The sequence below is a fragment of the Lissotriton vulgaris genome, chromosome 3_1 (assembly GCF_964263255.1).
Source record: "Lissotriton vulgaris chromosome 3_1, aLisVul1.2, whole genome shotgun sequence".
Classification (NCBI taxonomy): Eukaryota; Metazoa; Chordata; class Amphibia; order Caudata; family Salamandridae; genus Lissotriton; species Lissotriton vulgaris.
Window position 1 is genome coordinate 470,380,903 of NC_141689.1, and position 15,820 is coordinate 470,396,722.

At 43.3% G+C, this 15,820-nt stretch overlaps 1 protein-coding gene across 1 annotated transcript in view; it reads right to left on the minus strand.

The window, feature by feature from the left end:
* The window catches only part of ADAMTS6 (ADAM metallopeptidase with thrombospondin type 1 motif 6), a 1,724,075-nt gene that overhangs the window by 333,374 nt on the left and 1,374,881 nt on the right, over window positions 1–15,820 (minus strand). The window contains exon 15 of the mRNA XM_086963486.1: window positions 5,819–5,921. Within this exon, the coding sequence (XP_086819612.1) occupies window positions 5,819–5,921 (103 nt within the window). The remainder of the gene's footprint in view (window positions 1–5,818; window positions 5,922–15,820) is intronic.

Sequence of the window (15,820 nt, forward strand, 5' to 3'; positions counted from 1 at the left end):
GCAGGCACAGAGCCATCAGTCGCCTGGCAGGAGGTGGAGCCAGCATTGTATCAGGCAGGGCAGGCTATCAGAAGCTACTCTCCCCCTACTCTCCATGCAAATGTCCCACTCATCCCACACTGACTCAGCCGATCTCTGGAGCCACCCAGCTCCTGTCACACACACACCAAACCAGCAGAAACCAGAAATAGTTAGACAAGAAAATAGCCACTTTCTAAAAGTGCTATTTTCAAACCCAGAGTCCAAAAACCATCCACACAAACGGATGCGTAATTAAACCCCGAGTTCAGGGATACCAAACTCGACATTGCACCATACTCCCCGAGCTAGCTAGGATTTAGCATTAATAATCCTGGCAGCCCATTCTAACTAATGGAGAGCAGGTTACCTCGCAATAGTGAAAAACGAATATGGCTGTAATTCACTATTAGGACATGCCAACTTGGTCAGGCCTGTCCTACCTTATACTTACAATGCACCCTGCCCGTGGGCCTACCATAGGGGTGACTAACATGAAGTTAAGGGAAGGTTTGGGGACTGGCAAGTAGGTGTACTTGCGCAGTCAGCGTGACAGTACTAGACTGCACGTAGGTCTAGCAATGGCAGACCTGTAGACATACTTTTACTAGGCCGCTCTTGTGGGTGGCACAACATGTGCTGCAAGCCCACGAGCAGCATTTGTATTTATAAGCCCTGGCACTCCTGGTGCACTAGACTAGGGACTGACAGTAAACCAAATAAGCCAAACATGGAATTCAATCAATACAGTAATTTAACATAGGGAGCACTTGCACTGTGGCACTGATCAGCAGTGGCACAGTGCCCAAAGCAGTATACCAGCAAAAACATCGTAAACAGTGGAGGCAAACAGAAAAAAATGGAGGAGAGACTCAAGCCAATGATGTCAGGTCTAACAGTAATCATCTGCATCAGACCAACACATTAGCTCCAGAATTAATAAACAGTCTATAGTCAATGTAGTAAAAAATATTGTGAATATTTATTACATATAGCTGTCTGGAAACAGTTTGCAATTTGTAATGTATTTAAAAACATATGCTAATCAACATAAGTATATACGAATCACAAAATTTAATAATCAATCACATAATACATAATTACATAGAGTACATAAATGGTATAAAAAATATAAAAAAGATTCAGGAACAAACAAGTGTCGACGCGGCGTTTCGGCTTTTTGTGAATAAAACACCTTCTTCAGGACAGATTCTGTATTGTTAAAAAAAACACAAAATTACCAAACCGTAATTGGTCACAGAGATTCCTTTTCTTTTTTTAAAAAAAAACAATACAATATGCTTAATGTAGTAAGCATTAATTACGAGGGGCAATTTTCTTTTCTTGATTTAATGCTACAGTTATGCTCCTTCGTGTTCTTTTACCACCAACATACATTTTGTTCAATACCTTTTAATGCCTCTCTCTCTCTAACTTTATACTTGAGAAAGACTTAGATCTTCCATCTGTATAAGCCACTATTTATTCTAATGTGTTCACCATAATTCCAATAGGGTACGTACCTCAATGTTAAAAACAGGGTGGATGTATTAGACTCAATCATGTACTGGAGTTGTTGCGCTATTTCTTAATTCTTTGTCTGATAAGATCGTAAAAATGACAAAAATGACAAAAATTTGAATAACGAATGGCAATTTTATAAGAGATATTAAGTAAAATTTGACTGCAAAAATACTCTTATACCTTATAGTCCCCTAAATCGATGGGATATGCCAGCAGAACGATCTTATCAAACAAAGAATTAAGAAATAAAGAATTAAGAAATAGCGCAACAACTCCAGTACATGACTGAGTCTAATACATCCCCCCTGTTTTTAACATTGAGGTACGTACCATATTGGAATTATGGTGAACATATTAGAATAAATAGTGGCTTATACAGATGAAAGATCTAAGTCTTTCTCAAGTATAAAGTTAGAGAGAGAGAGGCATTAAAAGGTATTGAACAAAATGTATGTTGGTGGTAAAAGAACACGAAGGAGCATAACTGTAGCATTAAATCAAGAAAAGAAAATTGCCCCTGGAAAAATTAATGCTTACTAGATTAAGCATATTGTATTTTTTTTTTTTTTTAAAGAAAAGAAATCTCTGTGACCAATTACGGTTTGGTAATTGTGTGTTTTTTTTTAACAATGCAGAATCTGTCCTGAAGAAGGTGTTTTATTCACAAAAAGCCGAAACGCCGCATCGACACTTGTTTGTTCCTGATTCTTTTTTATCATTTTTATACCATTTATGTACTCTATGTAATTATGTATTATGTGATTGATTATTACATTTTGTGATTCGTTTATACTTATGTTGATTAGCATATGTTTTTAAATACATTACAAATTGCAAACTGTTTTCAGACAGCTATATGTAATAAATATTCACAATATTTTTTACTACATTGACAATAGACTGTTTATTAATTCTGGAGCTAATGTGTTGGTCTGATGCAGATGATTACTATACTAAACTTGTAACAATGTACCTTTAGTTCTACCTTGCCTCTCTCATAATCGGTATCTCATGTTTGTGTGATTAATTAAATTGCACTTTGTTGTATTAAGCTTTGCAGTAGTTGATAGGATATTACATTTGTGTTATTTTGGGACACCCCTGTGTTTCTCTACTTATCTCCCCTGGTCCCACAAACCAAGATAGGGGGCCTCCTTATCTATCTTTTTTTACGGTGGAAGAAATGAACAAGAAGGGAAATCAGATTCAGCAACATGTCAAACCAGGAGAAAACTTCTAAGAAAAACTTAAGTCCCAAACGTGTATTTTTTTACCTCCAAATTAACCAGTGCATCTAGTTAATTCCATGTGGCATAAATTTGAGCATTTGAGGCCTAAAGCTAATTTACGACTGCCGCAGATTTCCTTGACTAGTCAACAGATTATTTATTAATCCCAAAAAGTAAGAGATTCATTCTAAACGTAGAAATAATTCTACAAGAGAAGATTTTCAACAGTTCTCCCTCCTCTTGTGTGAATCGGGATAGTGGTTAGTGTTTTGCACAATGTATGACTGGGGAGCAAACAAGCAGCAGCTGACAAATATAACTCTCTTGAGTATATCGCAGTGACTGCCATAACTGGGGCAGACATAAAACAATATGGAAGAGCTTCACTATAAAAAAATAACAATACATCCCAGACACCGAGACCCACTTTAAACATTGCACACATAACTACTCAACTGAAACCATGTCGTAAACATTTGGCTCAGGCTAACCAACCTCAAATGTGTGTTCCTGTTTAAGATATTGTGCCATTCCATTGCAAGCTACGAAACATGCGAATCCTTATACAGGTGATTGCATCAACAATTATTGAAAAATACATAATTTTCCTATATGTTTGGGAGATCCACTACCGGATGGCGGCGCAAATAACAAACAGTGGTGGACAGATGGAGGGGGCGTGGGAGGGGAAGTGTATGGTGGGGGGGAGCAGGTTAATAAAATATAACAAATATCATTTTATTTTTCAGCTGCTGGCTCTGAGCTAGTGGGGTGATGCTCCTCTGCCATTGTGGAGGAGCCGCCGCTGACTGTGAACCTTACTGTGGGCCCAGCAGCTGTACACCTCTGTCAGTTACAAAAATGGATTAATGGATCCCCTCTTTACCCTACATTAGCATAAAGCAGTCTTTGTGGCTAATGTAGGATACTCATTACTTAAGATCTAGATCTAGGCACTCTGTGGTACTAAACACACATGGTATTGTTCAGAAAAAATAGGAAAAGTCATTTGTAATTGTCCTTATTTAAGCAGGAGTACAAGATTTAATCAGAATAGTCAATGTTGTATAGCATCTTGCTTTTTACAATCTAGTCACTGCTAATTATCATCAACCAACAAGTCTTTCTTTCTCACATTAATTCCCGACAAATAGTCATTATATTAAACAAACTAAGTCCATCATGTCAAGCAGACTAGTATATTTATTTTTCATGGATTCCAAACATTTTGTGCCATGACCGCTATACACCAAACATCCTTCACCTCATGGCATGGGGTGGAAAGCCTAGTGGTCAGGTCTTTCCATTGTTTACTCACTGCAGATTAGTGAGGTAAAAGCAACAGAGAGGTTGTCAAGGGACCTAGGGATGGCATCCTACAATTGTAAACCTTCACCAAAATCCTAATGAGGACATCTTTCGAAAAAATCTAAAGACATGGCTTTTTTAGCAAATGGGATTTGCCTGACAGATTAGTGGTGTCTTTTTCTGAGTGCTGAGAAGCCTTTCGTGGTAGCATCACTACCAGATGGTGAAGTGAAAGGCAACAAATGGATGTAAGCAGGTGGACAGCCTGCAGATTGTGTCCTATGGTGGTTATGTCAATTTTGGCCACCAAGGGGTGAACAGTCTGGCGAGGGTCCTATATTGGTTAACTTATTGTAGAGTAGGTAGGTAAAGGCAACAAATAATATGCTGCCAATTGTGGGCCTTCACTCATATCTGGCGCCAACCTATTCGTGCTACCATAGAATGCTTTTGACACGAATGAGGACTGAGTCTTTTTATAGGTTAATAACATTTCCTGCTCCGAATGATTGGTCTGCTAACTTGATAAAATGCCCGTGCGATGATCTATCTAATCAGTCAAACCTACACTGCATTTTCTTCTGCAAGTATTACCAGTGGGGGAGAAAAAGATACCTGTTACCACTGCTAAAGACATGGGGCTTGAGAACTTGCAAAACTGCTCTGGTCAGACTGTATATGATGCAAGATGAACTTACCATTGTGACAGCGATAAAATTCCTGACCTTCACCGTAAAATGTAGAGTGACCATGTGCAATGATTAGGACCTTATGGATAAAAATTGTATTATATTGTGCCTAATTACATCAAATAATACATAATACAGGAGATTGTATGAATTTTATGAGTTTTTTAATGAATTTTAGAACTCTTTTAAGCATTTTAAGAATTTCATCTGTCTCATCTGTTCTGTTTATATGATGTGTATTTCTGTAAGAGGTTTTAATGAGAAAAGTTACTTAGTCTGCCCACGTTTGTATTTTGTATTTATGTCTGCTTTTATGTTTTTTTGTCAAAATACCGAATAAAGCTATCTTTGAATTTGAATTTGCTGCCAATTGGGATGGTGCCCATCATGGTTAACTCTTTACAACGTGGTGAAGTGAGCAGAAACTAATGGTCAGATACAGAGATTGACTTGCACTGTGATGAAGCATGACACCCCTCTGGGTGTATGAGGGCTCTTGCTCCTGAGCAATAAGACTCCTTCCTTGCTGATTCCTCAGTTCACTACCGACCTGTATCTTTTTGATCTCTTTAAAGGAGCTGCATACCCCTTTGTTGTGACGAGTAGGGAGATTGACAGCCTGAGGGCATAGTCCTACTTTTGTCTCCTGTTGAGAACACTGGAAACCACTGGTTATATCCACACATGAGGCTCAGAATAAGCAGTGATTCAGCATGCTGCTTTACAGTGCCCCTTACTGTGCTCTCCAACATTTTCAAGAGGGTGATGAGGTTCTTAATTGATATTGCTAATAAGACTGCCAATTATGCCAAGCATGGGTGATTTTTAGCAACAACAAAGTTGTCCAATAGAACCTGGGTTTTGACCCTTGACTTGTCTCACATCTGCATCTGGGCAGACCAACAAATGTTAATTCGCAGAGCTAACGGAATTGCTGAGATGTAAAAGCCTCTCAAATCACTACCAAGCTACTGAGCACAGAGTGCCTGCTTCAGGCCCCCTGCATGTTGCCAGGCCCCACAAGCATGATCGCAACAGGCTATATATTACCTCCAGTGTAGGGCCTCCAGCTGTAATACTTCCCCCGAAAAGGCAGGTTGTCAAAGTCTGCACATTGCTTCTCACGAAAGTCCCGGGACCCGGGGGCGCATGGCTGAAACACAGACAAAATATATTTGTTAATTCTACAAACAGCAGATGTAGCTTGTTCTCAGGATCCAATTGCAATAGCATCTCGGTTTCTAAGACTGACCATTTATACTGGAGCTTCACAACAGGTAGTGAGTGGGTACGCTTTGCTTTATAACCCTTCAGTAACTCTGCTCTCATGAATAACGTGTCCTAGTGCAAATCAAACGAGCCTGAAGCTGCCCGGCAGCGTTCACCCTGGCATCCCTGCGTCAGGCCAGGCGCCTCTTTAAAAACACGCAAAGATTTCTGATGAGGAAATGAAAACAGTAAATGCCTCCCTGGACGGCAGTTCAAGGTACACCTGCACAGCTGTGTGCAGATCTGTAGTCAAGGCTCAAGAGGCAGGCTTCCGGCGCACGCCCTACAGTATGAATTCTGATGTGAGGTCTACGCCGTCCTGTGGCTGCTGGATGTCTAGTCCTGAGAAACGTTACGTGTTAAGACAAGCCCCCTCATTCTTTTCTTTCTCTTTTAACTCGTCCTCACTCACTCTATTTTCCTCTTTCACTATTTCCCGTTGTCTCTCTTTTAGCCATCTTTCTGTTTCTTTCTCTCTCATGCTATAAGGCTGTGAGAGTCGATTCATCTCACAAACACTGTCCACAGCTCCCCTTTATTTCTATCCCTCATCCTGTCTCTAACTCCCACCTTCTAGGTATCTGGCCCGCACACAGCCATTTCTGCGCACACACGGGTAGCCCACACATAAAGCACTACCACTCTTCCAACCGGGTACATGGCAATCTTTTTGGAATTGATAATTTTATTCTCAATATTCGCCCATCATTCCCTTCCTCCATAGACCTTCTTTCGCTCCTCATAGCGCTTTAAGAACCTTGATGGTCCCACTAAGTACCTTTACAACATAACATAACAAGGGTTGAGATGAAGCCAGCAAGTCGAAGTCATAGCCTGAATACAACACATTCCAGTTGAAGGGACTCAGGCACCCGGCGGCAAAGCTAGACTCGGTGGATATATTAGTGATATCATTTTAAATGCTGTGTACTCGGCTAACAAAAATAACTGAAAATAATTTGGTACTGATTTAGAGTATGATGAACAAGTTACTCCGTCAGCAACGTGGGCGATATCCTTTCCGCCTTATCAGTCAAGTGTGAGGCAGAGTAACACGTCTGCCAAACTCTAAAGCTAGCCCTAAATAATCATGCTGATGTCCAAGGTACCAAGAAGCATCTAATTTACAAAACAAACAGCTTCTTTAGAAGATACACATACCATTACACATAAAATAAAGATAGGCCGAGAGTCCGGTGGCTCAGGAGATTAATCCAATCACTGAAGGAATGTAATCTTGACTTGATGACCATCAGCCTTTCACTCTTCCGAGGTTGCTAAAATGAGTACCTGAATAATATCTGTTATTTCAGAGCAAGGGACCCAAGGGTGAATGTCAACTTAACAAATAGACACATACATTTCAAATTCCTAATGAATTGACTAATCGGACACATGAACTGAACAGTAAATGTGTCTTGGTTAAACATTTTGTTTTCCTAGGTGCTATCACCATGCACCTGTAATCACATTGTCTTGCAACAACCCTCACAACACTCCACACTCACATATATCCTCATCAACACACACTAACTCACCAAACACACCACAGAGATCTGGGACCTCCTGCACAACAATACCCCAGACCTACTTTTCCTACGGAAACCCGGAAGAGCCTCGCATCGGCATCGGCATCCGAAATTGATACAGCCATGCCTCTGGCTACAAGTTCACCAAGGAGGACAGACTTCACAATACCAGAGGCGGAATTGGGATCATTCACATGAAATTCATCAACTGCCCCACCCCAACAGACACATTATTCTCCAGTTTTGAACTCCTGTTGTTCAAGCTCCATGTCACAGCTAACTTCCCCCATACAGCATCTCAGCTACAGATCACCTGAAACACACACCAACTTCACAGAAACAATCACAGACTTTGTTGCACCACTAGCCCAACACTAGCAGTTACATTCTACATGGAGACCTGAACTTCCAACTGGAAGACCATGCCAACCCCAACTCTAAAAGCACTCATCAAAGACCTTGGAATCCCGGGCCTCACACAATGAGTAACAAGACCTACCCTTGTCACCAGACAATTCCTGGACCCTATTTTCACCCCTTTCGAAAACCTCTGAAACGCCTAAGGAGGAGCACCCTTGAAGGGCTCCAGGTTTGGGGATCACTTTTAGGTGAACATTCCCAGATAAAACACCTCACCTGCCCACCTTTTTCCACCCCCCTGGACCAGAATGTGGAACCCTCTGAACCACCCAACAAAAACAGAGTTTGGCTGTGAACTTACTGCGATTTTCGCTGCCGGGCTCCGGAAATGCTCAACTTGTTGTTGTCCAGTTTCCGAGGTAATCTGTGCAATGCTTGGTCCTGATATTCATGAGGCGGTGGCTTCCTACGGGCGCAAGGTCGACTCCGGCGTTGTGCTGGCTTTGTGTGCCTACCTGCCTTCTCCCGTTGTGGGGCTACGTCCTTGGATCACAAGTGCAGCCCTAGTCCTGCCTTCTCCCGTTGTGGGGCTGCATCCCTGGATCATGAGTGCAGCCCAAGTCCTGTGATTTGCACCGAGCCTGAGATCGGCTCCTGCGGTGCTATCTGGGCTTTCCGTGCCTGCTTCTGCCGCACTGGGGCTGCAGCTCGCCGATCCCTTCACCTGGTGCCTGAACCCGCGGGTTGCACGGGACCCTGGATCGACCCCTGCTGTGTGCTTTGGACTCGACCGTAAGTAGCTCCGCGGAGCAGCTGATCGGATTACAGCTTTGGCTACTCCGCGCGACAATGCTTGGAAGGTCCACCACATCTTCCATTATTAAACTACTTCTTCACCATTGGCTGCCTGGTCCTAAAATGGCGGCGGTATCCCATCCGTTGCTGAGATGGCAGTCTGCTTAATCCTACGAAGGACGAAGGGCTGGTGATGACGACCAAGCAAACGGCTGACAAAGACCGCCTTACTACACACTCCTGACTGTCTAAACACATTTGGCAAGACAGATATAAGACTTGGCTACAACTCAGTGTTGAGCCCGGAAAGGGTCTCTACAGACGGACGTACCCAGGATAAGGTGGGTGTCTCCAGGAGGCCAAAAGGGGAGATGTGTAGCGGAGCCCTGCAGTAATTGACGTGTTCTATCTTATGCCCTCCCGCACCTGACATTGCCCCTACTCATTTTGCTTATATATGTATGCATGCACCCTTGGTTCCAAGTTTTTCCACTATTTATACCTTCTTGCACCTGAAATTGCCTCCATCTATATATTTGTGATGCATATCTTTTTATTTTATTTTTAATTTAAGTTCAATGTGTGATCTATTCTGCTCGTGTACTCTTCTTGACTACGCTGCTCTCCCATTTGATGCTCTCTTGTATGCTACTCCTCAATTCTAACCCCTTCTATATTGCTTATATTTGTTTGCTTACATTGTCTAACTTATGTTAGCGTGCTATTTATGCTGCTCGTACCCCACTTCGTTGGCGTTTATTCTCTCTATGTGATTCATAGCATTTTCATTTTTTAATTTCAATTTTTGAATTTAAGTTTTGATGTGTTCTACTCTTCTCGTGTACTCTTTATGACTATGTTGTCCCCCTATATGATGCTCTTGTGTATGTTACACCCCAACTTATTACAATTGTAATTTGCTTTGGCTAAACGTAACTCTACTCCCCCCCTTTCCTTAGTCTCGCTCTTTATATTCTGGTTTTGATGGTGTATGTGGTTTAATTTCCATGCTTCTTCTCTCTTTCACTTTTCTCTCAATCATGCCTCCCCTTACACTTTCTCCCACTATCCCAGTATCACCTATCTCTAAACTTGGCCCCAACTCATGGTCCATCCTTTACCCCTCCCATCTTTCCAAGCATGGTAAGAAAAACTTCAAGCAAAAGCTTCTCAGTCTCCATCAAGAAACCTTATTTGCCAATAGCTACAATAGCCTTACCTCCTCCACAATTACCAATTACATCTTCTTCACCAAACGCCCATCAAAATGGGAAAGATTATTTCTCCGACACCTCCCTATCACTAATTCCCGCAATAATCTCTATAGTCTGAAACTCTCCACCACTCCCTCTTCTTCTTTTCCAGGTGAAATAGACATTTCCATTTTCAAATATGGAAACATACTCATCCAAGCGTCTGAAAAACACCTTAACATCTTTGAACACCACTTCAGTACACTATCCCAAAATCTCTCACAGACCCTGAACCCTCACCTCCCACCCCCTCAACATTTAGATCCTTCTCTACCCCCATTCTCTCGTGCCCCCCTAACTCTTCTCTCTGATTCACCTACCTCTTCACCCAACCTTAATGTCTATACCCAACCTCCACGGACTACTCCAGCTCTCAATACTGCAACCAGCAATGACACCCTACACCCCCTTTCCCCCCTATACCTTCTCACTGATTCACCCATTTCTCCCCCCAACCTTGATGTTTATACCCAACCTCAACTGACTACTCTAGCTCTCAATACTATTACCAGCAATGACACCATACACTCCCTTACCCCCATCTCTTCTCACTGACTCACTCACCTCTTCCCTCAACCTTGATGACTATACCCAATCACAACTGACTACTCCTGCTCTCAACACTATAACCTGTAATGACACCCTTAACTTCCAACCACTTAGTGTGTCTGCCTCTCTCCCACCCGCCTCCACTAATGATTCTCCCACTCCCTCCTATCCCTCCCATTCCCTCCCCATACCCTTTTCATGCTCTCCTATCCTCCCCACCCCCCTCTTCACCCTGCCCCCTCACCCCTGTAACCCTCCCCACTACACTCTTCTCCCATGCTCTCTCACCCCGTCTTCTTCTCCTGCTCTGCAATCCTCCCCACGCCTCCCTGCTCACATGCCCCCTCAACTCTCTTCATAAATTCTTGTTCCCCGCACGCATACTCTTGCTCCCTCTCTAACCCCGAAGTCTTTAAGCTCTTTGGTATGCCCCACTCCATGCGATCTCCCCTTGAACAATTTTCCCCCATCCCCTACTTCTTATGACACTTCCGCTACTCCTCCAGCCTCTCTTACCTGCCATCCTCTATCTACTCCTCCCAATAATTTACTTTCTTCTATACACCCCTCTCCTTCTGGCTCCCGTACTACTCCAGCCCCAGATGCACTAAATCCACTCCCTCCTCTTTTAACCCCCCACATACCCCCCCTAACAGCTCACCCATTGCCTCCCCAGCTAACCCCTTCACACATTCCCATGATCACTCCCGCGGTCCCCATCATACCAATCATACCGTCCTATATTGTCCCTCCTCCTCATGTCCCAACCAACCTTCCCAAACCCAATTCCTCAACCACCTCAACCTTCTCTGTCCCCTTCTCCTCAAAAAGAACCCGAGTTTCCCCACTTCTCTCTCGCCCTCTCGTAACCCTCCCCCACTCTATAACTCCCTTCTCCTCCACCCCCAGGTTCTACTCTCACCAATCTCCCGCTCTTGGATAATTCTAACTCTTCTCACTTCCCAAATACAACTAACCACCTTCATTCCTCACTTCTTACCCAATCACTCCTTAATGTCAAACTTCTCCTTTAGTCCTTTGTTTTAGAACTCGCCTCCCTCAAAAATGACTTCTCTCTCCTTGCCAGGATCCACTCTCCGGATCACTCCCACCCCACTGTCCCCTCACAAAACTGCATAGTGTCTCATATCAAAACACCTCTCATTCCCCCCAAACTTCTCGCCTATTATTGTAGATAACACCAATACTCTACCTAGCCCACCCCTCCTTCTGAGCTACCTGTCCCCACCTGACCCCGTTGAACTTACTAATGTCTTCCTCCCATGCACCGCAACTACGATCTCCCCTCCACATCATGCTTCTTGCCCAGTGACCTTGGGAATTAACTTGACCACAAACTCCCCCGTCTCTCCCCTACCTAAGACTGACGGTTTCAACTCCAAAAGCCCTCCCCTCTTCCCGTGCCTTTCTACTCCCTGTGACCCCCATGACCGCACCGTTCTCAACAAAACCCTTCCACCCCCCACCTCTCCTGCGAGCCCCCCCTCCCCTAAATCTACCATCCCAGTTCTCATGGGAATGAGCAGGTACCCCCTATACCCTGCGTCACCCAGACCCCCACAACAAGTAACGTATATCCTCCCTTGTCCCTCCACTCAATACCTCGACTCGTCAACCCTCTGTTGCATGTTGATTAACTGCCGATCTGCCTCTTGCCATGCTACGGAGATCGCAGAAACCATCCTCAGTGAAAGCATCGACATTGCATTCCTAACTGAAACATGGCTTAACCCCCACTCCACATTTATCCTCGACATGCTCACTCCTCCAGGATATTCCATCCTTAAGAAAGATAGAATCGATCAAATAGGAGGAGGCCTTGCCCTAATCTTTAAAGACGAACTCAAACTCACGCTGGACCCATCCACCTTTGAATACCTCTGAGCCGATCTTACTACTCTTGGTTCCCCTACTATTCGCCTACATACCATCTACCACCCCCCCTGGTAATTCTATCTCCTTTACCGAGGAGTTGTCTGACCTCATTATTCAAGCATCGCTCTCTAACTCCAGGAATCTCTTCCTAGGTGACTATAATATCCATTGGATTAAAATTGAGGACCCTGCAGTCATCCTTTTTATTGATACTAAGGACATTAGTGACCTGACTCAACTCTGCCAATCCCCAACTCACTCTAAAGGTGCCACCCTTGATGCTATTATCACCAGCAAGGATCTGGCCTCCCTCTCCATGATCATTCCCATGGACTGGTCAGATCACCACCTTATGCTCTTCACCATGAAAAGCTCTACTACTCGTCCTACCCCAATCAGCAGTTTACCAATGAAACATACTCGTAATCTTCACCTCATTCCCCCTGGCGATTTGGAATCCACAATTAAAACTCAATTACTTCTCCCCCCTCTCTCTTACAGCACTACCGACCTAACTGATCATTACAATAATTCTATGCTTGAAGCCCTTGACCAAATTGCCCCAACCAAACTAAAACAACAAAAAAAATCCCACTCAAATCCTGGTTCAACTCCGCCCTTAATAATGAAAGACGTGCCCTCAGGCAGTCAGAACGTTGTTGGAGGGATCATCCTTCCTCTGCTAATTTGGTACTCCTTAGAAACGCCAGGGCCAAATACAAGAAGCACATCTTCAACGAGAAGAGCCTCCTTCCTCCGTTCTCAAATTGACCAGGATAGAAACCGTCCCAGAGAACTTTTTAACATTGTCAAAAAACAAACTTCCTCTGGCCCTCCAAAACTATTAGCCACTGTTGAGAGATGCGAAGAAATCGCTAGCTTCTTTTCTAGTAAAGTCAACAAGATAGAGCAATCCTTCTCTACCACCCCCCACTCAACCAACCCCTCTCTCATTCCAGCCTCCCTTCTGCCATAACCTCCTCCAGAGCATTCCTACTGCACTTTTGTCCACCTCTCCCCTTCATCATGACCCCTCACAACCCCTCCTCACTCTCCCCCAGCTTGACTCCAATTATATTGACTCCCAGCCTAAAAACAACGCTTCTTAGAGCGAATTTTGACTAATATCTGAAACTGCTTTTCTCAACATCATCTCCAAACTCAAACCATCCTCACATACCAAAGATCCTCTTCCCGCCCATTTGGTTCAGGAACTTAAACACATCATTGCCAACATATGGACCAATATTATCAACTCCTCCTTCACCACTGGTTGTGTTCCTGCCTCCCTTCAACTAGGACAAATATCCCCCATCCTCAAAAACACTGCTGCTGACCCTAATTACTTAAATAATTTGCGCCCTATCTCAAACCTTCCCTTCATCTCCAAGCTCTTGAAAAATGTATCCTGTCTCAACTGGATAACCATATTGTCTCCTTCAATCTCCTTGATGTTTTCCAATCTGGTTTCAGAAAGGGATGCAGCCCCGAAACTGCTATGCTCAATTTTACTGGCAACATTCATCACTCTTTGGACAAAGGGGAATCCTCCCTCCTAATCCTGCTTGACCTCTCTGCAGCCTTTGATACTGTCCATCATCCCACCCTATTTAAAACTCTCAAAGACCGCTTCGGTTTTGATGGCAATGTCCTCAAGTGGTTCACCTCATATCTCCATAATAGAACCCAACAAATTAAGCTCAGTGATTGCCTCTCAAAACCTCAACCTGTCTCACTTGGTGTCCCACAAGGTTCTATCCTCTCCCCAACCCTATTCAACCTTTCTCAAACAAGCTAAAATTAGTTTCCACCTCTATGCCAATGACACTCAACTATATTATAAGATCAAAGCCCACAACAACATCTTACATCTCAACGATACCCTCAATAAAGTCCAAGCCTGGTTTCACCTTAACCACCTCAAACATAATCCTAAAAAAACTGAAATCATCCTTTTCGCTCCCCAAAACAACTCTCTGACTATCCAACACTGGATCACAGATAGCAATGCACTTAACTGCTCTCTCTCCACCTCTAACTCTGTCAAATCCCTTGGCATTAGCATCGACCAGAATCTTAATCTCATCCCTCACATTAAAAATGCAGCCAAAGGTGCTCTCTTCACTTTACACTACCTTAAAAAATGAAACCCTTTATTCCAGCTGACGATTTCAAAATCATTGTACAACCTCTTGTCCTTTCAAGAATTGACTATGGCAATGCCACCCTTGCTGGCACCCCCAAAGTCCAACTTGCGCCGATTAAATCTGTCCACAACCTGGCGGCCAGGTTTATCTCTGACTGTAAGCGATATGATCACATCTCTCCTGTCCTCAAAAACCTCAATTGGCTCCCAATAGAAGGAAGATCCACCTACAAGATTGCCTGTATCACTCACAAAGCCCTTCACCAAAACACCCCTTCGTACCTTTCTGACAAACTACAAAAAGCAGAGTGTTCTAGGTCTTTGAGGAGCACTAATGCCCTTGTCCTAATCCCCCCTCGGATCAAAAATAAAAAGACTCAATCATGTGCATTCTCAGGCAATGCTCCTTCGATTTGGAACTCTCTTCCCAAAGATCTTCTTGCAACCCCTCCTACCCTCTCTTCAAAAAAAGCCTCAAGATGCTTCTTCTCAACAAATATTGGGGTCCTTGATGTTACTGAACACTCTGTCCTTTCTTTTTTCTTTCCACTTCTTGATTCACCCCCTCTTACTTCCATTTCCTATATTCTCTCTCCTTCTCTACTTTCCTCTCTCTATCTAATTATTCAACTGTCCTCTTCTCCGTTACTTGATCTCTAAATAACTTTTTCCTCTTACTCTCGTATGCTTTAAATGCCTTATCCTATGTTAGTAAACTGCACTATGTTAATCTGTTTCTTGATGTGTTAACCTATCTTATAAAGCACTCTGATACTCTTGGGTCCAGTAGCGCTATATAAAACCTTTTAAATAAGAGAAATTAAATAAAGGAGCCCGCACCAGTTTGCTGGACAGACCACGCCCTCCTCAATTTTAGCATCTCCTTTCCAGTCCAGCGCACATGCACTTAGCCCAGATCAGCCAGACAAAACTAGAGCAGCATCACTGACAAGGACTGGGACACTGATTTCAATACCCACTAAACCAAACACAGCAATAGGCTCCCCAAAGCAATGAAGAATTTCAACAACTGGAACACCTCCTGCACTGACTCCCTGGCCTGTCAAACACAGCAATACAGAAAAAGAAGTGCATACATACATATGAATGCATCGCTGTATTTGAGGCACACCTCTGGGTTCATCAAAGGTTGACTCCCAAAATAAAGTTCATTGAGTTTTTTGCAAAGTCTTTATTTAATCTTCAAATATTTTTAGCATATCATTTAGACGACTTGCATCATTATTCATCATGT